Source organism: Ammospiza nelsoni, chromosome Z (assembly GCF_027579445.1).
Source record: "Ammospiza nelsoni isolate bAmmNel1 chromosome Z, bAmmNel1.pri, whole genome shotgun sequence".
NCBI classification, from domain to species: Eukaryota; Metazoa; Chordata; class Aves; order Passeriformes; family Passerellidae; genus Ammospiza; species Ammospiza nelsoni.
The window spans coordinates 54,680,944-54,705,187 of record NC_080669.1 but is presented as its reverse complement, the minus strand read 5'-3'; the positions used below and the strand labels follow the sequence as shown (position 1 = coordinate 54,705,187).

The 24,244-nt window shown below is 42.3% G+C and overlaps 1 protein-coding gene across 1 annotated transcript; it reads left to right on the top strand.

The window, feature by feature from the left end:
- Nucleotides 1-18,214: 18,214 nt before the first annotated feature.
- On the top strand, nucleotides 18,215-22,817 carry LOC132086894 (granzyme A-like). The gene is made up of 5 exons (XM_059492846.1): nucleotides 18,215-18,296; nucleotides 19,003-19,147; nucleotides 20,818-20,956; nucleotides 21,610-21,888; nucleotides 22,662-22,817. Exons 1-5 carry the CDS (start codon nucleotides 18,236-18,238, stop codon nucleotides 22,815-22,817), a joined length of 780 nt encoding a protein of 259 aa, XP_059348829.1. The 5' UTR covers nucleotides 18,215-18,235.
- The last annotated feature ends 1,427 nt before the right edge of the window (nucleotides 22,818-24,244 follow it).

Genomic DNA, 24,244 nt, shown 5'->3' with positions numbered 1-24,244 from the left:
TGTAACTTTGCTTCTTACCCCACAAGTATCACTCAGATATAATTTACTTTTCCCTGTAGCACACACTACATGTTGTTGGTTATTTTTGGGTCACCAGCATAATGTTTGTCAGAGATTTTTCTATTGGCAATTTTAAGAGTTTCTTCCAGAGATGTTTCAATGGCTTTCCTGGTGATTTGTCTCCCCAGCCAGCCACCTGGCAGAGTGTGCTAGGTTCAACATCTTCAAAAAAGTCAGGCAGAGGAAAAGTTGCACATATTTATTCAGCTTGGCAGTATCATTCAGCTAAAAAGGAAAAGGAAAAAAGAAGGAAAAACAAGGAAAAACTAGATTTCTTATGCAGAAAGGAAGGGAAGCATCACATAGTTTCAATTATCATTTAGTCTCATTTTACCAACACCTCCCTTAAAAATCACTTTTCACTACTTAGGAACTGATCCTAAGCTTAATTGTCCCTTTGAAAATTTACAAAACTTTCCACAGTAGCAGTACAGCAATTTCCCATCTATGGTAGCAGTAGTGAGTGCAAGCCCAGATTTCTATTGGATACAGTGGGAAATGTAAAATCTACATGGGAGTTAGGTTGTTGGATCCATGTCCTGTTCACAAACATTGGATCTATGTCCTGTTCATAAACCTAACTTGCCACTAAACTTTGGTGTTGAAATCAGATTCTGGTGCTTGACTGACACAAAAGTCTCAAACCACAGTGCGATGTGCTCATGAACAAAGATGAAAACAAAACTATAAGCAGTTAGACACAAAAGCAGCAACATAATGGAGGAAAAATCAGGTCTCAGTCTATTCAGACTGCCAATTTTTGCTCTGAGACATTCTAAAGGGGTTAAATGATTCAGACTGTCTGTGTTTTGTTGGCCTTTGCCTGACAGATCCATCCTTCAGCAGAGGTCAGTAAATGAAAACACAGCCAAACCCTGACATATATCCTCAGTGTGCTTGGTAAGGGCTCACAGGTACTGAACAGACATTTTCAGTCTTATGATCACTGCACCATGATTCATTTCACAGGGTGCTGTGTGGTTCTCAGCTAAACAATTCTAGCTTTATACGTTTCAAAAAATGCATTCCAACAAATCAAAAATTTATTTAAAAAAAAAAAAACAACTTTGTAGTTATTCTTGCCAGTGCTGTTGGAAAGTTCCAAAGATGGAAAGCTTATTCCAAGCCATTGAATACTCCATTGCTGCAGAAGTGTAGAGATGGGAGGTAAGCTAGTATTATCCTTGCTTCTGTATCAAATTCAAAGGATTTTGAGATACCTGTATCATTCTGGAACAGAGCTGTGATTTTCAGCTCCAGAAATATTATTTCCTAGTGATCTATTTTGGTTTTGTGTTCACAGATGCCCTGGTGCTCCTGACAAGTGGCCACAGGAGAAGCCAGTGAGATAAGCCTGGTCTATGCTGACAAGGAAGCAGGAATGGAATGCTCACTAACACCTGGGGGAAGGAGCTCCTCAGAGATGAACCATGATCAGCCACAGATGCCTGTGGGTGTTCCTGCTAGCACAGAGAGGGACACGGTTACCTTCCTCCCCATGTCATTGCTATGTCAAATCAGTGATGCCAGCTAAACACTAAATACCAGGTTCTGGTCAAGAATAATAGAATAATAGAATGTCACAGTTGGAAGGGACCTTAAAGCGCATCTAGTCCCAACCTCCCTGTAATTTCAAATTCTTACAGCTCTGCCTCACTTTGGCATCAGAAGATAATGTTGGCAAGGACATTTTCCATGCTTCATTCTGCAGTGTCCTGAGCCTACTCCCCTTTGTGACCAGTCTGTGCTCCTAGAGCTGAGTCTGTATGTCCTGTATTATCCACACTTTCACTTTACCTGCATACACCAGAAAATTAACAGTAAGTTTCATCTCCATTTTTACTAACTTAGTCCAGCACAAGACCTAATGCTGGGATAGAGATGTGAGCCAGACTGTATTGCATACGTCCCTTCAGCATTGTCTTTGAAAAATTACTGGATAATGTGCTCTGTGTTTTGGAGGGGTTGCTGCAGTGAATGGATTAAAAAGAGGGTTTTTTAGAGCACAGAATGGGCTTGAAATATCATCTCTGCTCACAGAGCCTAACTTCATCTAGATTAATACAACCAAAAATAGACTGTTCTGTGATACTGTTATCTAAACAATGTACTCTTCAGTACCAAAGAGTAGCCAAAACGATCATCAGCAAAATTCCTTTCATAAAAATACAGCAGTAATTAAAACAATACCTTGAGGAGCATTATGTCATTATCAAAGGGAGGGTGGTCAAACTAACAATGAGGAAAGGTTTCCATAATCCCAAATATCTGCTGTTCTTCTTCAGGAATGGATGTCCAATGAGCTCCAAGAACAGCTGTCTTCCAATTAATCTATTCTGGAACTTATAGAAAATATAGGAAGAGAAAGTCACTACAGGAACGGAACAACATTTCTGAGGACAATCAAAAGACATTTGATCATGTTGTTTCACAACAACATGATTAAAACAGAGCAGCAATATCATTAATTTCAATGTTTTGACATGAGCTTCTTTTTGCCTCTATAAAATGATGTTTCTTTACTGAAAATATAGTTTAGTGAAATAATCATGTGATAACTGACCTCCAGAGATTTTCAGAATTTGGAATTAATATTATGAAAGACCCTCCCATCTTTATAAGGGGAACTGCTACTGATGCCTTTCATTAATCTCTGAAAGGTCTCCTTTGGATTTATGACCTAATCCTACAAAGGACTGAAATTTGCTTGCATCAGTAGCATGTCAGAACACACATCAACACTCAGTGCTCATCCTGAGCATTATGCATACAGGTAAATGCTCTGATAAAGTGAGTATCTTTAATATTAGTAGGCTTTTTGTCATTGTAAGGATTCAGCACATTAAGGAATAAGGATGTATGTTGCCTAACCCAAGATATCCCAGAAGTGAATACTAAAAAAAAAAGGAGAATATTAAAATTCAAAGAGTTATACATTCACTTCCTGCTAATAAACATTAAGAGTTAAGCAACCAATAAATTCCACTATGTTTCAAGCTCTGTAAATACCATCAGAAATGTATTTATTAATATTTGTCTTTCTTAATTTTGCCCAGCCCAATTATTTGACATGGCAGAACACAGACTGCCAGTTTCCTGTGCTTTATTCAGAACATAATCTCACTATAAGTAGGAAAATTTATTCCAGCCAGAACAAAGACTTTATCAATACAAACTATAAAAGAACAATTTTCTTCATTCAAGATGCATGTGCCACTGAAAGACATAATTCATTCATTTATACATGAAAGTCTGTTTGTGAGAATATCTGCAAAGGCAGTGTTGCAGTCCAAAAATGTCTCTTTTTATCTACAAATGACATGTCCTCAGAGAGCATGATATGTCTCTCAAAACTCCATCTCTGTGACCCCCACAGGTGGTTCACGGGCCCCATAGAGATTCATGCTGCTGAATTCATGCTACTTTGCCCAAGAAAAACATTATTTCAGACATTATTAACACATGAGATCCATTAATTAAGAAGTTTTACATGCACTGCAATTGCACCAGGCATAGAACAGGTGTTGGTGGGTTTTGTGTGAGCACTGTCTTACAGCTCAGGAGAAGGAAACCAGGCTGGTTCAGCTTGCCCCAATAACAAAGACTTAAAGTCAGACCAAAACAGTGTGTTGTAAGAGACCCAAATCAGTTACCAGAGGACATTCTCCATAGGATCAGAGACAAACAATGCCCTGTCCCCTGAACAGCTTACAAATCTGAATTTTTATAGATGTACCTGACTGGCTATATCTGACATATTGACTGAAGAGTAAGAGACTCCAGATCCCATTAAAAAGTCTCTAAATTCCAAAAAGGAAGACTTGGTTATGTTTTGTAAATTTGCTAAACAGAGAATGCTAGGAATGAATATTTCTACCCTTACAATCAAACCTGATTCAGCTGAAAAATTGTGAAAGTCAAATTCACTCTGAAGAAACTGTGTCCTCTTTCAGACTAACTCACAGAAGAAGGCTGGCCAACCTGCCCTGGCTGTGTTTAAGGAGGTCAGGTTTGCTCTGGTTTATTGTAACTGTTTTCCTTTTAGATAGTCAATATAAGAAGGAAAAATTGCAGAACTAAAATGCAATTCGGGAGCATTTGAAGAAAAACAGGGCATTTTGCTTCCTAATGTGAACAGTAGATGTCTCCCTTACCTTGAGTCAGCTGCTCAACAGCAGAGCATCCCACCGGGGGAAGAGGAGCTTCCGCTCACATTCAACTTGACAAGAGGACAAGGTTCCTTGTCACAGTCATGAGTGACATTCTGGATTTGTGAGCCTAGACCACTCAAAATGAGAGCAATAGTGTCCACACCTAATTCGAATTCATCTCTCAGCGTATTTTGAGGCTTAATTCCAGTCATACACCTAAGATTTGTTTAAAATCTTTGGGACATATTCCCTTCTCCAAGACATTGCTTTTTCACATGCATAAAGAATTAATTTGGTCTTTTAACAGCGCATTATTTATGCTGTAACTTTGGCAGGATCTCACTAACAAAGATAACTCCGCAATGCAGATCAGTGGTTTATGGCAACTAAAAACAATGGCAAGTTCTAGGATCATTCCAGGGAGAGAAATGCAGCTATTAACAACCTATTAAAAAAAATCCATATGCACCTTTCTTCATTTGGAGGCTTGCATACCATGCCTCACTTCAATGACAAAGATACTTACTCACAAGGTGCTGTTGTCAAAACCCATTGTTTTTCCACAAGAGTTCCTCCACAAAATAACACCTAAATTCTTGTCCTGGAAAGCTGCCATATAAGGCCAGAAACGAGGATGCACTTCATGTCCTCCAACAACGTCCATGCAGCCACCTGAAGTGCAACAGAAGTGCAGTTACATTATGTGTTATCCAGAGGAACTGAGGATTTGATTTTTACTCTTAGGTGAGTATTTACATCTTGTTAGCAGGGTAACAACAATTAAAGAGAGCAGAAGAGCAGAAGAGCTTCCAGGTGTCATAGCTGCTGCTATTTGCTGTCAGGGGCACTGTAAATTGCTATGCACTCATTTGTATTCGAATGTCCCCTACAGGAAATGGGTTTGAAAGTTTTTACTAATAGCTCCCTTGCTTGAAATTTCCCCTTACATTGTTAATATTGTGTTGTTTTTCTGCAGATTGATTTCTCAAGATTCTGTCTTCCAGTTTCTTTAAAACTTGCCTGATTCTTGAAACTCCTAATAAAACCAAATAAAGCCTAATCCCCGAATAACACCTACATGTCTCAGGATGTTTAATGTGCTTGTTGACTTCAAATAGAAAAAAAAAAGAAAAAGAAAGGAAAAAAAAGTGAGAATTAAACTGGCCATCTTTAAGCTGGTGGGAAAAAATGGGAGAATGAATGTAAGGGCAACCTGAAAAGGCTTCAGAGAACACCAGTGTGAAGGACTAGTCGGGCATGTGGAGTTCAAAAGTTGCTCCTAAACTGTGGACCCAGGTTGAGAAAACTTGGGGCGCATAAAGTACAAAAGTCACTCCTGTGGACCAAGGTACATCAGCAGCCAACAATTGCTCCACAGAATTCCACTGCCCAGGTAACATCTTCAGTTGAAAGACTGAAAATTTTCATATATAAATTAACAAAAGCTACTGAGAACTGTCAAACATCTGTTATTTTATGAGCAATGGAATATAGGATACAAAAGACATGCCAAGACCAGCCACACACATGTAAGATAAAGCAATTTGTATTTTATTGAAAATAACTTTGTGAGGAGCAGCTTTCAGATACAGAAAACCCTAGAGTCTGAAACTGCCAAACACAAAACAAAATCTAATCTGTGGTCACAAAAATAGATAAATTGGTGAGAAAGACATTTCTATATTGTAGACCTCTGTGTCTGCATGCATGTCTTGCATACCTTGCTGGTAAACCACTACAAAAAACCCTGTCTGCTCTTGTGTGAAGAAGATACAACACTTGCTACCATATTCATTATGTTTAGAAATAACCTGAAATACAACCTGCCCAATATAACTAGCTCTCATTTTTAGTCAAGAATTACAGAATGGCAGCTCTCAATCTCATTGTTGAATGAGATTGTAGCGTAGAAATGTTTATTTCTGCATCACAGAATCTTATTAGTTAGAACCCAGTTTGAAAACATGCATATGGTGCAACACAGTTCATGTTTCAGAGGACTCTTCCAAAGCTCTTTTAAAAGAAAACAAATTACTATTAGAATTCATCAGCTCTTAAAACAGCCAGCTCCAGTTCCCCAAAGTCATTCTCCATTCTCCATCTAATCCCAGAATTATTCACCCACTGGAGACTCTCCACAGGTAATCTCTGCAAAGAGAGTCCTAAAGGCATAATTATGTTTGTCCTTTATGGCTTTGCCCTCCCAATAAATTGGAAGGGCATAAGAGACCTTATTGGATTGGATTGGAAGCCAGCATAAGAGACAAAATAGGAAACAGATTCATGCTCTGGCCAAACAATAGAAGGCTTGTGTTCCCAGAAAAGAGTATCTAATGCTGGATTCTTTCTGCCAAGTATAAGCTATTGGAATAGGAATCCCAATATTACCAGTTAGATTGTGCCTGGGCCAGTCTGACCCTCGCTACTAGGCCAAAGGCAGCAACTGCGGTGTATCACCCCAGAGATACCTTGGCTTGCTGGAGATTGCAGCTGGGCACTGAACAAGTCCAGGCTTGTTAGGAACCCTGTTTACCTCAGGAGGAGAGCTTCAGGCAATGGGGAAGAGAAAAAGGAAATGGATTCTGCTGGAGGGTTTAATGTCCAGAGGTTTATTCCATGGTTACAGAGGTCTGAACATGAGCAACTGCTCCAACAGAATCCCGGCCGCATGGTCTGATCACCTTTTTAAGCTCAGGGACAGGGGAAGGGGAGGGAACAGGTGAGCCACCCAACCAGGTGAGAGGGGCAGGGTCTCAGGGGGGGATGACACCCGGACAGGCCAATGACCCCCAGGCCTGAGGGGCATCCTTTGAACTTGACCAACCACACGACACCTTGCTGGAATGTTAAGCCTGATTGACAGGACTCGCTCAGCATGGGAGCAAGGGGGAAGGGAGAGAGGTATAGGCACACCTGGGGAAGGAAGTTTACAACACACTGCAACATCTCCCCCTAGTTTTGTTTAAAAAGAAGAGGGATGTGTTTGTGGTGCAGAATGATTGCCAAACCATGGTTGGTAAATCAGTTTTTTCTCTACACGAGGGTCAGTGTTTTCCACTGAGGCTTCTAGGTCATCCATTGGAGCACTGAGGGCTTCCAAATGGTAGACCTCAGGAGGGGGAGATGAGCTTGAAATTAACTTGAGAACCATGCATTTGATTAGTCCAAAAACAATGCTAACAACTACAAAACTATAGAAAAATAAACAGCACTAAAACACAGTTTTCAGAATAGATCCCAACCAGCCCGAGAGTCCCCAGCCTTTGAACAGTCCATTCAGCCAGTTGTCAGTTTCTCTGTTGATGTCCGAGAGCCTTTGTAAAGGTAGTCCATATGTGGTTTGGGCTGAGGGACTATGCAGGAGATCACAGGTGGGATGATCACAAGTAGGACGAGAAGCAGGCTCGGTCTCATGGCGTCTCGAGGCTACACACGAACAGTGGGATCTAAACTGGTACAAAAACTTGAAACAAACATATATTACAAACTATTCCAGATAGGAGGCTTAAATGGAATTTCCTCCAGAGAACGCGTGCGGTGTTTTCTTCTCCAGGCAGCATGAGCAACCTGGGGTGCTTCTGTAGATTTCTCTGAGACCTTGGGAACATAGGGCTTTACCCATTTGGAAGGAACCCACCTTAAACCAGAGGGGGTGGACACACAGGTGTATCCACGTCCCCAAGTAACCAATTTGTAAGGTCCCACCATTTTCCAAGTCTCAGGGTCCTTTACTAAAACCAGAGGTTTTCCTTTCATCAGCCTATGACTGCTCCCCCCAAAGTGGCGTAGGATGGGTGGGTTCAGGCTGTCAAAAGAACAATTCAGAAAATTTATTGTGAATAGCCCCCTGGATAACCGGATGTGGGGAGGTTCTACTTTCAGAACCTGTTGTTGCTGGTCCAGAACCCTTTTAATATCACAGTGAGTTCTTTCTACAATGGCTTGACCTGTAGGGCAGTAGGGGATGCCAGTTTTGTGCTCTACTCCTCATTGCTGCAGGAAGCTCCCGAATTCCTTGGATTTGTAAGCAGGCCCATTATCAGTTTTCAGCTCCTTGGGGATGCCCATGAAAGAAAAAGCCTGTAAGAGGTGCTTAATAGCATCAATAGATGATTCTCCTGTGTGGGCAGAAGCATAGACCGCTCCAGAAAAGGTGTCTACACTAACATGAACATATTTCTGCCGTCCAAAAGACTGTATGTGTGTTACATCTGTTTGCCACAGTTCACAACTGTTCAGTCCCCTTGGGTTTGCTCCCGTACTCACTGTAGGGAGTGCATGTTGTTGGCAATTTGGGCATGTGGCCACAATCACTTTGGCCTGTTCTCGAGTGATGTTAAACTGACGAACCAGGCCAGGTGCATTTTGGTGGAAAAGCTGGTGGCTGATTTTTGCCTGTTCAAAAACATTTGGGAGAGTGGCCATCACTGCAGGTGCAGCAAGAGCATCTGCCCTTCTGTTGCCTTCAGCGATAAACCCTGGCAAGTCAGTGTGTGACCTGACACGCATCACATAAAAAGGTTGCTCTCGGTGAGTGACTAACTTTACCAGTTTTGAGAGCAATTCGAAAAGTGCAATGTTAGACACATCTTGCAGTATTGCTTGATCTGCCCTGGATACTACTCCTGCCACATATGCAGAGTCTGTAATCAGATTAAATGGTTCTGAGAACCTTTCAAAGGCCCTAACAACCGCAGCCAATTCAGCAACCTGAGGTGAACCTTCCACCTCAGCAATGTCTGTCTCTCACTGCTGGGTTTGAGGATCCTTCCAAGTCATAACGGACTTGTGGGACCTCCCGGATACATCTGTGAAGACAGTTAGAGCCCTTTTTAAAGGTCTCCTACTTAGAGCACTTCTCAATTTTAAGGTAAATTGAACATCTTGTTCGAAGAATTTGTGAGCAGGCCGTGCTACCGAAATTTGTCCTGAGTAGGAATCAAGAGCAAACTGCAACACTTCATTTTCTTGAAACAATTGTTCCAGTATTTTCATAGTATTTTGACCTGATTTTAACTCAACTGGAATGTGAATGCACTTAAAATCACATCCTGCTAACTCCCTGATCCGGGTCGTTGCTTTCTGGATCAGTTCTGCTACCAGCTCCTGAGGCTTTGTCAGTCTCTTGGACCTTTTGTGACTGAGAAAAACCCATTCTATGATCAAGAGAGGGTCCCTCTGGTCCCGGTCCTTTTTTGGTGTGTCCTTTGCCTTAGGTGTTTGTTTTCCCTCCCACTGGAAAATAATTCCATGGAGGTGTGGCAACTTACCTAGGATGATAAATTTGAATGGCAGGTCAGGCCGGCATCGGTTGGCCTGTCTTGTGGACATTGCAATCTGAACCTTTTCTAGAGCTTTCCGTGCCTCTGGGGTAATAGACCTAGGAGCACCTGGGTCCTCTCCCCCTTTCAATAAATTGAAAAGAGGGGCAAGGTCTTCGTTAGTCAGACCGAGCCATAGTCTTACCCAATTCAAGGACCCACACAACTTGTGGACATCCGCAAGGGTCTTGATCCTTGGATTGATTTCTAGTTTTTGAGGAACAATGGTCCTATTTCCAATTTCTAAGCCCAAATACTTCCAAGGTGGCATCTTTTGAATTTTCTTTTCCTGGAGCTCGAACCCTGCAACAATCAATGCATCGATCATTAGGTCAAGCGCATGCGTGAGTAAATCATCATTGGGGGCACACACAAGGATATCATCCATATAATGATAGATGATGGCCTTCTCTGCAGCTGCACGCACTGGGGAAAGCAGGGAAGAGACATACCACTGGCAGATAGCTGGAGATACCTTTAATCCCTGAGGAAGAATGGTCCAATGGTACCTTTTCATAGGTGATTCCATATTAATGGAAGGGATGGAGAATGCAAAACGCAGTGCATCGTCAGGGTGCAAGGGGATTTGGAAAAAACAATCTTTAATATCAATAACAGCTAATTTCCAGTCTTGGGGAAGCATTGTTGGGGATAGCATACCAGGCTGTGGAGATCCCATATCTTCAATTACATTATTAATTTGTCGGAGGTCGCAGAGGAGCCATCTCTTTTTGTCAGCTTTTTGGATCACAAACACTGGAGAGTTCCATGGGCACATGGTCTACACAATGTGGCCCTTTTTTAGTTGCTCTTCTACTAGTTCCTCAAGCACCTTTATTTTTTGTTTACTGAGCGGCCACTGTTTTACATCAACTGGTTTGTCTGTTTTCCACTTCAGTTTTTGGGTGGGGCGCTGTTGTTCAATGACTGCTGCACAAATATGCTGTGGAGAGTCTGGAATATCAATTGTGACACCCCCACTGGGCCATTAAATCTCTCCCTAACAAAGGTTCCAAATAATCCAACACAAATGGACGGATATTTGCCAGTTGTCCGTTTGGTCCCTCAAACTGAATAATGCTTTTGGATTGTCTTGCCAATTGCAGACCTCCTACACCTCGAAGATGACCTGCAACATTTTGCAAAGGCCAATGTGCTAGCCAGTCTTGTACTGGAATCACTGTGCAGTCTGCCCCTGTGTCTACAAGCATCTCAATGCGTTTAGACTCCCCACCCCCACTGACATTACACCATAATTTGGGTTTGTCTTTCCCAATAACTTGTACTCGGGCGACTGTGGGCCCTTGTTTTTTGATATTTTCAGGTAAAGATGGCACAGGGATAGCTTGTGCAACAATTTGTCCCTTGGGAAGAAACAGGGGTGGGTGGAAACAGTGCAGGCCGAGAATTAATTGCTCAGGATCTGATGTTGTCATTCCTGGAGCAGTTTTGATCTCTTGTGGTGTGTGTTTGGTGTCCCCAATGACGATGTACTTAAAATGAATTCGGTTCCAAGCACCCTTCTGTTCAGGATTGACAGAGACAAAATGCCAGCCAGTGTCCTCCAGGTGGAGTGACTCTGTCAGCTGCAACCTGTAAGACTCATTGACAGAAGACGTGGTTAACACAGGATCACCTAAATCATAACAAGGGTTATTTTGTTTCACTTTCAACAGTGCACCAGCAGACTTGGTCTTTAAAGCACCTGCTTCAGTTACGCAAATATTAATATTATCGCGCGCTTGGTTTGTTTTGCTACCCTTATTCCCTTGGCCTGCTCTTTTTGTGTCTGCACGCCTGGCAGGCTGGCGTTCCCTTTTCAGTTTTTTTGTTGTTGTTGACCCCCAGGGAGGGCATGTAGTTCTCCTCCCCCGCCATTTCTAAATTCATCAAATTCCCTTTTCAGGGGGCACTGGTTACTCCAGTGCCCTAGGTTGTTACAAAGCAGGCATGGCTTTGTGGGCTCAGCCATTGCTGGCCTTCGCTGCTGCCCAGGGCACTGCTGTGCTGAGGGAAAAGGCGCAGGGCTGGCAACGGCGACATGCTGAGGTGGTCTTGGCAGCAGCCTTGGTCTGGTGTTTTCAGCCACACTCATCAGAGGCACTTTCCTGTTACAGACTAGAAGCATATCTTTTAGCGTAGGGGGAGGTTCTATAGGAAGGCTCAGGATTGCCGCTTGACACTGTTCATTTGCATTTGTAAATGCCATTTCCTCTAAAATTGTTTCCCTAGCATTTTCTTTTTTAACTTGTATTTCAATGGCTCTAGTTAACCTTTCTACAAATTTCAAAAAAGGCTCTGATGATAGCTGTTTAATTTTACTATAGGGCTCAAAAGGCCTCTCAGGTTGTAGGGAAAAGAATGCTTTTTCAGCTGCTTCTTTTACTTTCTCAAGTGTTTCTGCAGGAATTGCAGTAGCTTGGATTGAGGGAGAAAACCATTGGCCCTCACCACAGAGGTGCTCAATGGTGATAGGGTTACCACTGTTGTCTTTCCTGTGTTTGGACCAGCATGCAAGCCTGGGAGAGCATCATTCAGCATTTGTTTCCATGCTATTTCCCATAATTTGAATTCCGTGGAGGTCATGAGACAGGAAAAAAGCTGTTTTAAATCATGTGGAATCACGACAGTCCTACTCAATTCAGAATTTAAAAGGCCATGGAAATATGGACTGTGTGAACCATATTCTTTATGAGATTTACAGATCTCTTTAATCAATTGTCGTCCAAAAGAACTCCAGTTAGCAGTTGGAGCTGCTCCCCCCTGAGCAGCAGGCTGAAAGGTAACAGGAGCCAGTGAGAACATGGGACTATGCATTGAATCTGCTGTTCCCTGCTCTGTATCCCTTGAATTAGAAGCATTGGGATAACAGATACAGGTTTGGGGAATGGCAGTGGGTGTGTTCCCACCGTGGGAACCCAGGGAGGGGGCGGGGACAAGGGGCTGGCAAGGGGCGGGGACACTGTGGGAACAGGGGGTGGGGTCAGGGGGTAGGCAGGGGGCGGGGACACCATGGGAACAAGGAGCGGGGTCAAGGGGCTGGCAGGGGGCGGGGATACCTGGTGACATCACGTCAGCAGACGCCCCCTGGGGGTAGTAGAGCGGTGGAGCTGAGTGTATTGCAGGAAAGGGAGGGGGAGGGGGAAAGGTATCACGAGGAACAGGAGGAGAGGGGGATGGGGCTGGAGTTTCGGGATGCTTAAGAGGATTTTGGGAAGAAGACCAGGTTTGGGAAGATGCCACGTGGCATCCACCATCTTGTGGACCGCCTAGGGACTGGGGGCCATTTTGGGCATCACTGCTCTCTGGAAAGCTGACACGTGCTGTGGGTTTCAGAGGAGGGACACAGGGGATTGGGAAAGGTTCCACACAGCCTGGCCAGGGCCTTGTGGACAGGGCAACTCAGGCATTTCAACAGACTCTGGGAGTCGACTTCCCAATGAGTGTGCTCTCTTTAAAATACCAAGTTTTGGGGAAAGAGGTGTAGGGGTTTTAGAGCTAGGAGAGGGAGAAACAGGGAGAGCAGAGGTACATGGTTTTACATTTGGCTTTTTCTCCATTTCCTTTTGTTTGAGCAATGCTGTTCGAATTTGTAAACTCCAAAACACAAATTTAGCTGAGGGTGCATTGCCAGATTGTCCTAAGGTTATCAATTCATTCCCAACTTTATCCCAGAATTGAATATTGTGGATTTCTTCAGGGGAGATTTTTGGGAAGTGGAGGAAAAGCCATCTTATAAACTGTTTCAATTTTCCCTTTGAGAACTTAACATTACTACTGTCTAAAATGCTAACAATATTATAATATATCCCTTTTTGTACAATGCTGAGTTTCGAACCCATGTTAGATGTAAAAAAGCAAAGTACTAAATCTGGCCTGACCAAAAACAAAGCTAAAATCAGCTACCGATTTCTAAAAAAAAACCACAGATAGGAAAGCGATAACGAACAGGCAAAAGCTTCACAATGCAGGTGTATATACTGCTTTTAAAATTCCCGGGCAGCAGCAGCAGGGCATGCCCTGCCGAGCCGAGGCAGACACAAAGCCTCCCCCGCAGTGGAATGCAGCCCCCCCGCGGAGCTGAGCGAGCAGCCACGCCACGTGGCAAGCTGGTACCGGGGCCGCCCCGCGCCATGTGTACCGAGAGCCCCCCTCCCCCACACAGAGAGAGAGATCCCCCGGCCACGTGGAGAGCCCCCCCTCCTCCGCACAGAGAGAGAGAGAGAGAGAGAGATATCCCTTGACCACGTGGAGAGAGCCAAGCACGCTGCGCTGCAGAGCCGGGGGGAAGGGCAGAGAGCACTCCCGCTCCGGCGCGAATTCCAAAAGAGAGTAAAACACGCAGCAGAAAGCTAAAAGCTAGAACGCAATGAATTCCCGTCTGTGGGGCTGCACAGCCAAAAATGCAAAGGCAAAAAAGGAACAGAACTCACGGCAGAGTCTGTTTTTGAGCTTCTGCTCCACTGAGAGCAGAGATACTCACCCGAAAGGGAAGCTGTAGCTGGCTGGGGTCTAAGGCAGGTCTCCTCACCGGAACAGGACCTCTCTATGGGCGAGAGAGGCTCCCCTGTTCTTCCTCCGGAAAATCTGCTCACCACAAAGGAGCTGGGCTTTCCAGAGGCGCCGAACAGTCCACGAAACTTCTTCTGGGAATATTCCCAAAGTCTCTAGCTGAGGGTGTTGCAACCAAAGCCCTTTTCAGCTGGATGCACGGCTGCCAGAAGCTTCTCCGAGGTACTGCGAGTCTGTCTCGGGCTGCAGAGTCACTTAGCCCGCCTCAGGGACGCCAAATATTGGAATAGGAATCCCAATATTACCAGTTAGATTGTGCCTGGGCCAGTCTGACCCTCGCTTCTAGGCCAAAGGCAGCAACTGCGGTGTATCACCCCAGAGATACCTTGGCTTGCTGGAGATTGCAGCTGGGCACTGAACAAGTCCAGGCTTGTTAGGAACCCTGTTTACCTCAAGAGGAGAGCTTCAGGCGATGGGGAAGAGAAAAAGGAAATGGATTCTGCTGGAGGGTTTAATGTCCAGAGGTTTATTCCATGGTTACAGAGGTCTGAACGTGAGCAACTGCTCCAACAGAATCCCGGCCGCATGGTCTGATCACCTTTTTAAGCTCAGGGACAGGGGAAGGGGAGGGAACAGGTGAGCCACCCAACCAGGTGAGAGGGGCAGGGTCTCAGGGGGGGATGACACCCAGACAGGCCAATAACCCCCAGGCCTGAGGGGCATCCTTTGAACTTGACCAACCACACGACGCCTTGCTGGAATGTTAAGCCTGATTGACAGGACTCACTCAGCATGGGAGCAAGGGGGAAGGGAGAGAGGTATAGGCACACCTGGGGAAGGAAGTTTACAACACACTGCAACAATGAGCAACATCATAGAAGGAGTGCTGATTTGCTGCAAGGCCGTGAGGACTCCCCAGGTTTACTACATCTACTATGATTTTTGTGCTACTACATTTTCCACTGATATCACATAGCAAATAAATGGAAACAAGGACACTGAGTGGATAGCTGAGGCACAAAAGACAACCAGGTAAGTACTATGAGGCACTGGTACTGGAGAAGGAAATAAAATAGGTATGGCCCAGCATGCACTCTGCCCTTTCCCCAGCAAGCATGCACTCTGCCCTTTCCCCAGCAAGTCCCTGGGAGTTTGCCTCCCAGCCACTAAGGGATGTGTTCAGATACACTGGGGTGGGATTGGGGATGTGGTAGCCCAAGGAGAAGACCGAGAAAGCACGGCAGCTCTGCCTTGCTGTGCTCCTGGCAGCTGCCAGCTCTGCACCTCTGTCCTGCCCTCCCTTCCCAGCTCGAGAAAACAGCCCTTCAGCTGAGGTGAGACCGCCTGAACTCAGTTCAGCAAACCTGGAAGGTTTAGAGGTACAGTTTAAATTGGTCTCCTGAACCGGTGTCCTAAAATCACATCTGGTGCTCACCTCAAGCACCAAAGAAAGCATGAAGGAAAAAGGAACAGAGTCACTGTGGAAGAAAAAGGGTCAAAATGACAGAGTATAAGACAAGGGATAGAAGACCTCAGCACAGTAATGCACAGAACTGGAAGTGATCCACTGAGCCATGGGCCTGCAGCCCATAGGAGCCCTTCCCAGAGGCAGAGGCTGGTCACAGAACTGCACACACACCTTTACTCAGGCGGTGGTTTCTGCAGGGTGAGTGGCTCTGCTTTGTGAGTGCCACAGGGAGAAAGGACAGAGTGTTTTACTTACAATACCTCTCTCCTCTTGGAGACCAATTAAGTAAGCAACAGAGGAGCTAATAAAAGAATTTTACTTGAGAAGGAAGCTTTGCTTTGGGGTTTCCCTTTAAATGCAAAAGGCCAATAGAATCTAAACTTCACCATAAATTAAGTTATTGCCATAACCAAAGGAGCCCAGCCAACTAATTGCACACCCTCAAATTTTATGTCAAATTTTCAGCCTTAATGATGTAAATTACAAGAGGAGGATAACTCTCTGACAAAACATTTGGGTACAAAATTGGTACTGGTTATATGCATATCTATCTGATCTTTAATACCTGTGCCATCGGGGATTTTGCAGATTGTCAGAGAGGTCATTCAGGAGCTTCCACAGAAAGTCATCAATTGATACTGAACAATAGTTTAGACTCCATATTTCTAATTCTTATTGTCAATGTCAATAGATCTCTCAGAATTGGAAAGGATTTTTGAAGAAGCATGGATATGCTAGTATCTATGGAGTTTCAGAAGAAACATCTTTAGAAGTATGATTTAGAAGTAAATGGAAGTACAATTAGAAACTGAAAAATAGTATATACAGGCCATAGAAATTAGGTTTTAGATAGCAGGCATAGATTTACCTGTATCTATTTACTTGGAAACCATCTAGGAACATTTGCTAATGTTTTATTCCATGTCTTTCAAAACAGATCAGGCAAACATAGGATGAGACATACCAAACCTCTTTTTACTGGCCATTGCTCCTCACATAGGACCATCCAAGGATGAATCGTTGTAGCACTACAAGTTTAATCACGTCTGAGCACACAGGATTTTTGCTTACAAGTGTTCATCCTGATCATGCCTCTGCATAGTCCAGACAGGAAACAGCTTCAATATTGTAAGAGTGCTAATTAAAACATCATAAAATCAGACTTTGTCAAATAATTGTGTCTGATAAAAGAAAGAATTGTATTTATGATACCTAGTGTCCAGGAGAACAGTGTAAAAAAGAATATCAGTGCTACAAAGTGATCATCATTACGGGGAATGTGCTAGTAATGAAAAGAAAAATTTAAGAAAATTAAATCTTGGTAAATCTGAGCTTTAGCAATGCGTGGAGCTGTCACCTTGCACATAGGTGACTGTGTCTGAACAAAGACACATCAGTGACAAAGAGCTCCACAGTCTCTAAAATTACATCTACACCTGCCAAGTTATCCTCTGTCCCAGAAGGGAGAGCAACAGCAAATTTGAGCAAAGTCTGTCCAAGGTCTTCTACAGGTGAAACTCACATGGTGTTGGGACAATGAGCTCAAGATATGATACAGCAAGAACTCTGCAAGAAGATTTCTGCAAGCTCTTTATTGTGGGCTCCTTTCTGCAGGTTGCCTTTTGTGGGGCTCAAGACTTCAAGAAATCTTCCATTCTGCATGACAGTGAAATTTCACTGGTCATAGAATATATAGGTTATAGAATAGTTGATACTCCAAATGATTTAATATTGATGCAAGGTTTTGGGTTTTTTTTTTTTTTTTTGGGTATATATTTGCAAGAGAGAAATTGTGCCTTTACAAGGCCCTAGATAAGACTTATTTACAGAATCACAGAATACCCTGAGTTGAAAGAAGCCCCGCTAGGACCATTGAAGTCCAACCCCTGCCTCTGCACAGGACACCTCAAGAATCACACCATGTGCTTAAGAGCATTGCCTTGAGCTCTGTCAGGCTGGTGCTGTGACCAGCCTCTTCCAGTGCCCAGCCACCCTGAGTTTTCAGGATTCAATTCAGTTGCCTGAAACTCAGCGTTTAGTCACATTTGAGATACTGAGGGCTTTCCAGACACAGACACAGAGCTGGCAAATCTGACACAGCATCTTCAGAAGACTGACGGCCTTCTGCACCAGATCTAAAACAGTTTAAGATACTTTAAATATCATCATACCCTTAGCTATAGGCTATGAAACCACACTCAGTGCTTTGTGAAAGCTCAGCCAGTCCAAGCCAAACAAACCTAATGAGGTAGGAGCAGATCCTGAAATGAGGAAATATCAGATTCCTTGGCCTTGAGGGTCTACTGAACAGAACAGATATTTCATTAAAGGAGAATGGACTGGAATCCATGTCTGACCTGGAAGCCACTTGAGGTGTCTGGGATGAAAGTATACAACTTCATGTGGACAACTGAATCAGCCTAAATTTATGTGAGCTGAGTCCCACTGTGTTTCACCCCTATACTTGTACATGAGTTCTGTGCAAATGCTGCAGACAGAGCACAAAGTGGGGTGGAGCCTGCTTTCACACCACAGCAGATGATGCAGATTCTCAGTAACACTTCTGCTGTAAGGTACATCTCTGGGGAGGCTTTCCTTGTCATGGTTACCCCCTTAAGAGGAAAAACAAAACCCACATCCTCTTCATTTATGCATATATATTGATAGATTGGTAGATAGACATATATTAAAGAGCAAACAAGAGGGAACATCAGACAGAAATCATGGGTGCTTTCCTCCCTTGGTACACCTTCACTGCTGTCATTCTCCTGGCTATTCATGGAGGTAAGTACACCATTTAATACTTTTGGAGATAAGTCCTGACATACAGAATTCTAATTAAGCTAACATGTATTAATGTAAAGGAAGTAATAACAATTGTTATTTGAATTCTTATAATTAGTTCCTCTCAACTGTCAGCATGTTTTGGTCTTTCACACAAACAAAATAATTTCTGAATGGGTCTTAAGTAAAGCTGCAAAGTCTGAGCTGTTTGGAGGAGTTCTGAGTAGAAAACATAATGATTATCTCATCTTTCTTTTCAGAGCCATACACATACCTTAACTGCTTGATTTTCTCTTTTTCTGGAAAACAGATTCACATAATGTGGTTTATACTACATAGTCTAGTTTCCCTGCACAATATTTAAGATATGGGAAATATGGGGGATTGTTACTCACGATGAAAGCTAATAAATTAAACATATCAGTAATGTCCAAGAAAAGAAATCTTGTGCAAAAGCAACAAAACTTTGGTGTGGGGTTTTTGCCCAAGCTCACCCCACTGATCTTGTTTCAGTATTATTGAAATGTAATGAAATAATTCTGCTGAGCGGTTTTAAAATTCTACCCTGAAGACCATCATTGTGACATATGTGCATATTTGTGTGTCTGTATCCTTTCTAATTATAACAGCCATGTTTTCTAAGAGACTTGGAGTGTCTTACAGTATTTGTCAGCTCAGCTGTGTGTCTTGTGGCTTACTTTTTTAGATTTGTGTGTGGATATCATTGGAGGAAATGAAGTAGCGCCACACTCGAGACCATTCATGGCCCAAATCAAGGGACGAAGAGGAATTATTTGTGGAGGAGCTTTAATTAAGGAAAACTGGGTGTTAACAGCTGCACACTGTAACACGTAAGTTCTTACTCTGATTCAGAGATTGCCCTTAGAGGGTGTCTGATATCTCTGTTCAAGCAGGAGAGTTAGTTTATCTGGTAATTTTATCCATTTATCATGACCATGATTAAGTTCTAATTACTGTGCATTATAGGTTCTATCATCAAATTTGTTATAGTGAGTAAAAAAATACAACAAAGTATACTGATCATATCTGTTTCTGAAGAGATATCTAAAAACTTCAAGCTGCACATTAGCATAGAATAGCAATACTGAAGCAGTGAATTTGGGGAAAAGTTTTATCCCTGTTTTCTCAGTCAACCTGTACACTAGATGAGAGGAGTGTCCAGTCTAAACTGCTGCTCTGAGAAAAAAAATTAATTCTTGTAATTTTATTCTATAAGAGATACACAATTGACTGCAGAAAAGACAGCATGGGGTTAACACAGGAGCAAAAATCCTCCAAACAGCTGACAGGAGGCACTGAGAGATCTCTGCCTTGCCTGGTATGTTGGCTGGGCAGACATCTTTCTTCTCCTGCCCAAATCAAGATGCAAATGGATATTTAGCTCTAGTGAGTCCTTCAGCGAGGCAAGAAGTGAGTTTTGAATTACATCCCACCCCTACTTGCTTTTGTGAGGAGGACTGAAGCTGCTATTGAGCCAGACCTCACACAGGTTCTGTCACCAGGACCAGTGAGCCACTGGACTCTGCAGACACCAGAGAAATGTCCATCTGTCCTGTCCAGACAGGGAGATCTGTGGGACCTACTGTAAAGAGAGCACTGGGCCCAAAAACTGTGTGTTAACAGAAAGTAAAGAATGTTTCCAAATGAGATTCTGTTTAAGAGAAAATACAATTAATTATGAACCTAATGATGGCTCAGTCAACAGACAGCTCTCAGCAGATGAAAGAAAGGAGCGACCGCTTTCCAGGGTTGCATTTTCCACAATAAGACATGAATGAGTGCCAATATGCACATCTCCTAGAATATTCTCTCATTGAGCTGTGGGATGTGTTGTTTGCCCAAGAGCAGCTGTACCTGTAGTCAGGCAGTAATGTCTGCTTGACCTGCTTGGCCAAGGAGTGCCAGGCTGCTGGTCTCTGTCAGAGAGCCACAGCAGGCGCAACTCTGACACCACTTGAGGATCTTGGAAGCACAGGAAGTTGCAGAAAAACCTAGAGAAGAGGAATGAACTGTGTCTCACACAGATTCAGAAAGTGGTGTTGAAATATGTTAGAGTAAAGCAATGGTACATTTCAATACAGTCAGGATATCTGAACTAACACTGCTGTGGCCTATTTTCCTAAATTTTCAGAACAAATTATAGAGGACACTGTTGGTGAGACAAGTGCCCACAGCAAATCTGGTGCATCCACCAGATCCACCACTCATTCAGTTCCCAAAAGGGAACAACAGGGATGGAAACAGCGTCAAGTACCTGAAACTTTTCTGTGCTCCTGGGAAGCTGAAAATAAGATAGTATGAAGTTTGATTCACTGAGTCATATTTTTCTTTTAGCTGTTGTATGAACAAGGTCATCTTTTTGATATTTCTAGTTACTGTTCTTTTCAGGCACAGGAAAAGAGACTGTAGCAGCTGGTCATTATAGCACCACATTATTACCAGCAAAAAATTTAGGGTTACATCAAAGTGAATCCAAATAACTATGTAGTCCTTTCCTCAGGAAAAAAAGCAAAGTTATTCTTGGAGCCCATTCATCAAAAAAAAGAGAAAAAGAACAGCAAGCTTTTCAGATTGCAGAACATTTTCCTCATCCATGCTACAACCCCAGTACCAAGGAAAATGACATTATGCTGCTTCAGGTACAGATTTATATATCACTTATGGAATATAACACTACACTGAACTATTTTCTTCCTTCATCTCATCTAGGGAGATGAGCCAAGGGAGTTTCTGGGGCCTTTTTTTCTGGAGTGATATTGTCTGGTCTGCTAATCCAACAGCCTGGGGAATTGGGGATGCATTGGTAAATAAGGCAAGCAACAATTCCTGTAATTGTTGCCACGGCTAGTATACACATTCTGGAGCTTGATCAAGACATTTCAGTTTATGGCTTTTCCATACAGGAATAAAAACACATGCAGATAAAACATTTGGTTAAAAGCACTAACGTTCTGTCTGAAAAGGAGTTCTAATTAAAATGTCTGGCTTTTCTGATCTTCAGTTTTGCCAGCATCAGTAATTACTGTTATTTTGTCTTCTAAATGGTCTGAGAGCCAAAGAAGTAAAATAAGATGATTTTTAGAGCTAATAGATTATCAAAGTGGGTTCTTATGAGACAAAGAATACTCATTTTCCCACTCTTACGTTGATGACATAACTACTGTCACAAAGAATTGAGGAATCTCAGAAAGGGATTTCTTTAATTATCATAATGGGAAAGATCCAATGGTTAATATGCAAGGGCCTCTGTTAGACTCTGTGCCATAATACCTATTTTCCGTATCTTCTACAGCTTCGGGGAAGAGCAAAACTTAATAAAGCTGTGCAAACAATCCCCCTGCCTCCTTCAGATTATGATCCCAAACCAGGAACAGTTTGCACAGTAGCAGGATGGGGTATGACTACAAGTCCTGTGAGAAATCGTCCAGGCAATCTCCCTTCTGCCCTGATGGAAGTCAATGTCACTGTCATCAGGAGGGAAATATGCAACGATAAAAAGCATTATAATGGCAAACCTGTCATAACAAAGAACATGATATGTGCAGGAGCTAAGAACAAGGATTCATGTCATGTAAGTATATCTACTATGACTGCATAAATCGTATAATAAAAATAAAATATAATGTACCAGCATTACACATTCACGATCTCTGTCTCTCTTAAAATCAGTGAAGAATTTTATCAAATGTCAGTGAATTTACTAAAGCTTGTTCTTCCAAGCCTTAAAATCAAAACTTAAGATGAGTAAATTCACCTTCACAGCCTTTCAATATTGCAGTTGTGTCCAGGCATGGCAGATAGCTATCCTCATCTTCAATAAAATGAGTTTAATACTAAAATATCCACAAAACAGCTTACGAGCCCATTTGCAAGTAGATAATCTCAGTGGAACAACTTATTTGATGTCAGAAGACTTTGAAATAGGTTTTGCTGAAATGCTAAAAAGCATTTTAACAGTGTTCCAAGTCAAGTACAGGACTATGTAAGAACTGCCACATTTTAAAATATTTAAATATTGCATTTAAAAGAGTTTGAATTTCTGGAGGCTTACACTTTCCATGAGGAACGTTTTCAGCTTTTTTTCTTTATTTGCAAAGAGACTGTTTCTTCCCTAGCTAGATTCATTCCCCATTATACACACTTGAATGATCAGATTGAATTATATTAAGTCTTTTTATTCATTTGTTTTGCTGTCTGAAATCCTAATTTCCAAGGAGGAAAAAATGATCCTTAATAACACTGGCTACATTTTTATTTTCTCCATCTAACTAGTGAAAATTTTATTTAAAGGAAACATTTTTTAGCTTTTGTTGATTTGAATGACTGTATTTTCCCTTTTTTTAGGGGGACTCTGGTGGACCTTTAAGATGTAATAATATTATGAGAGGCATCACTTCATTTGGGAAGAAGAAATGTGGCAATGCTGATGGCCCTGGTGTCTACACTCGACTCACCAAGCAACACCTTAAATGGATAAGGAAAACCATAGGGGGGGCCTAGCAAATTGGGTTTGGGCCACATGGTTTGTGTAAATGGGCTTTTAAAAACAGCTTCAGTAGTCTGGTAAAAGAGGTATTCTCACACTGAGTTTCGGCAGCTTGATGTAGTTCTGCTACAATGGCATTTATAGCTTACACTGTCAGCCATGGAGTCATTGGGGGTATTTGGGGCTGAGGATTCCAACATCCCTGTAGTGCATGTTCACACTGAGCTCTACACGGACTGGTATTTCAAATCAAGAATCTAATCCTTGTTTGGGTCCTCATTCCTTATTAAGTATATATAGCACTCTTTTGTACCTGGATTTCTGAAAATTAGTGGTGTGCTATGTACAAGTACAGACACCTAAAAACGTTTTAGGTTTCTCTGCAGCAAAGCTCTTGGTTTTATAGATGTAGTGGATTGTAAAGCTTCAGAAAATTTAATTGCAGCAATTGTGGGACATAGGTATTAATTTTCTGACTGTCTTGTATTTGAAACCTCTAGATTTTATCCCTTTATGTACTTTGCATTTAATAAAGCAATGGCAATAAAAATCTGCTGCTTTCAGCTGTCCATTTATGTGGAAAGCGCTGACTCTTGCAGCATAGATGCTCCATGTACTACCAATAGGATCTGTTAACTATCTGTGTAATGTTCCATACATGTTAAATGTTTGCAAAACATACCAAAATAAGCAGCACTGTGTTTAAAAAAATTTCTGAAAGCCCACGCTTCAGAGAAATGACATGACTGTATCAATATGATACAGCACTGTTGATAATATAAAGCACTCTTAATTTTATGATGCCAATAGTGCTGCTTCAGACATGCAGTGAAATTTTTAAGGGCTTAAACAAGTATTTGTCAAGCAGCAAACAGACCTCTTGTGAAAAATGTTTCTGCCTGCTTCTGTATTAACAGACGAGCATTTTCAATGCCATGAGCACCTCAAAAAGGGCTTGGATTTATCTTGTGTTGCTTCAAGAGGTTTTTATTTGGAGGTAGACATTAGCTAAGAGAAAGCAGGGAACATTCAGTGGTGGAGATATTTTGCATTGATTTTAATTTCAAAATTACTGCTCCATCCATCCTTGGTAATTAAGCACTACTTACAAACACAATGAGAAAGCACAAACTAAAACTTTTTTACACAACTGCATTTACCTAATGTCATTAAGAAGAGACAGTAGTTTTCTCATTAGAGAAGATAAAGAAGGCCTGAACTACAGGGATCTCTACTGGAAGTTCAGATGATGAAAAACATCTTTTTTTCCCTGTGTTACAAACATTACTCAGTCAGAACTTTCCATATTCCTATTCTTATTCATAAATTGTTTTTTTCACTCTTGGTCTGAATACACAATGTGTACACACAAAGGGGGACACAAACACAGAAGCAAAGCAGGAGCAGAGAAAAAGACTCTCAGACAAATAAGATTGCATCA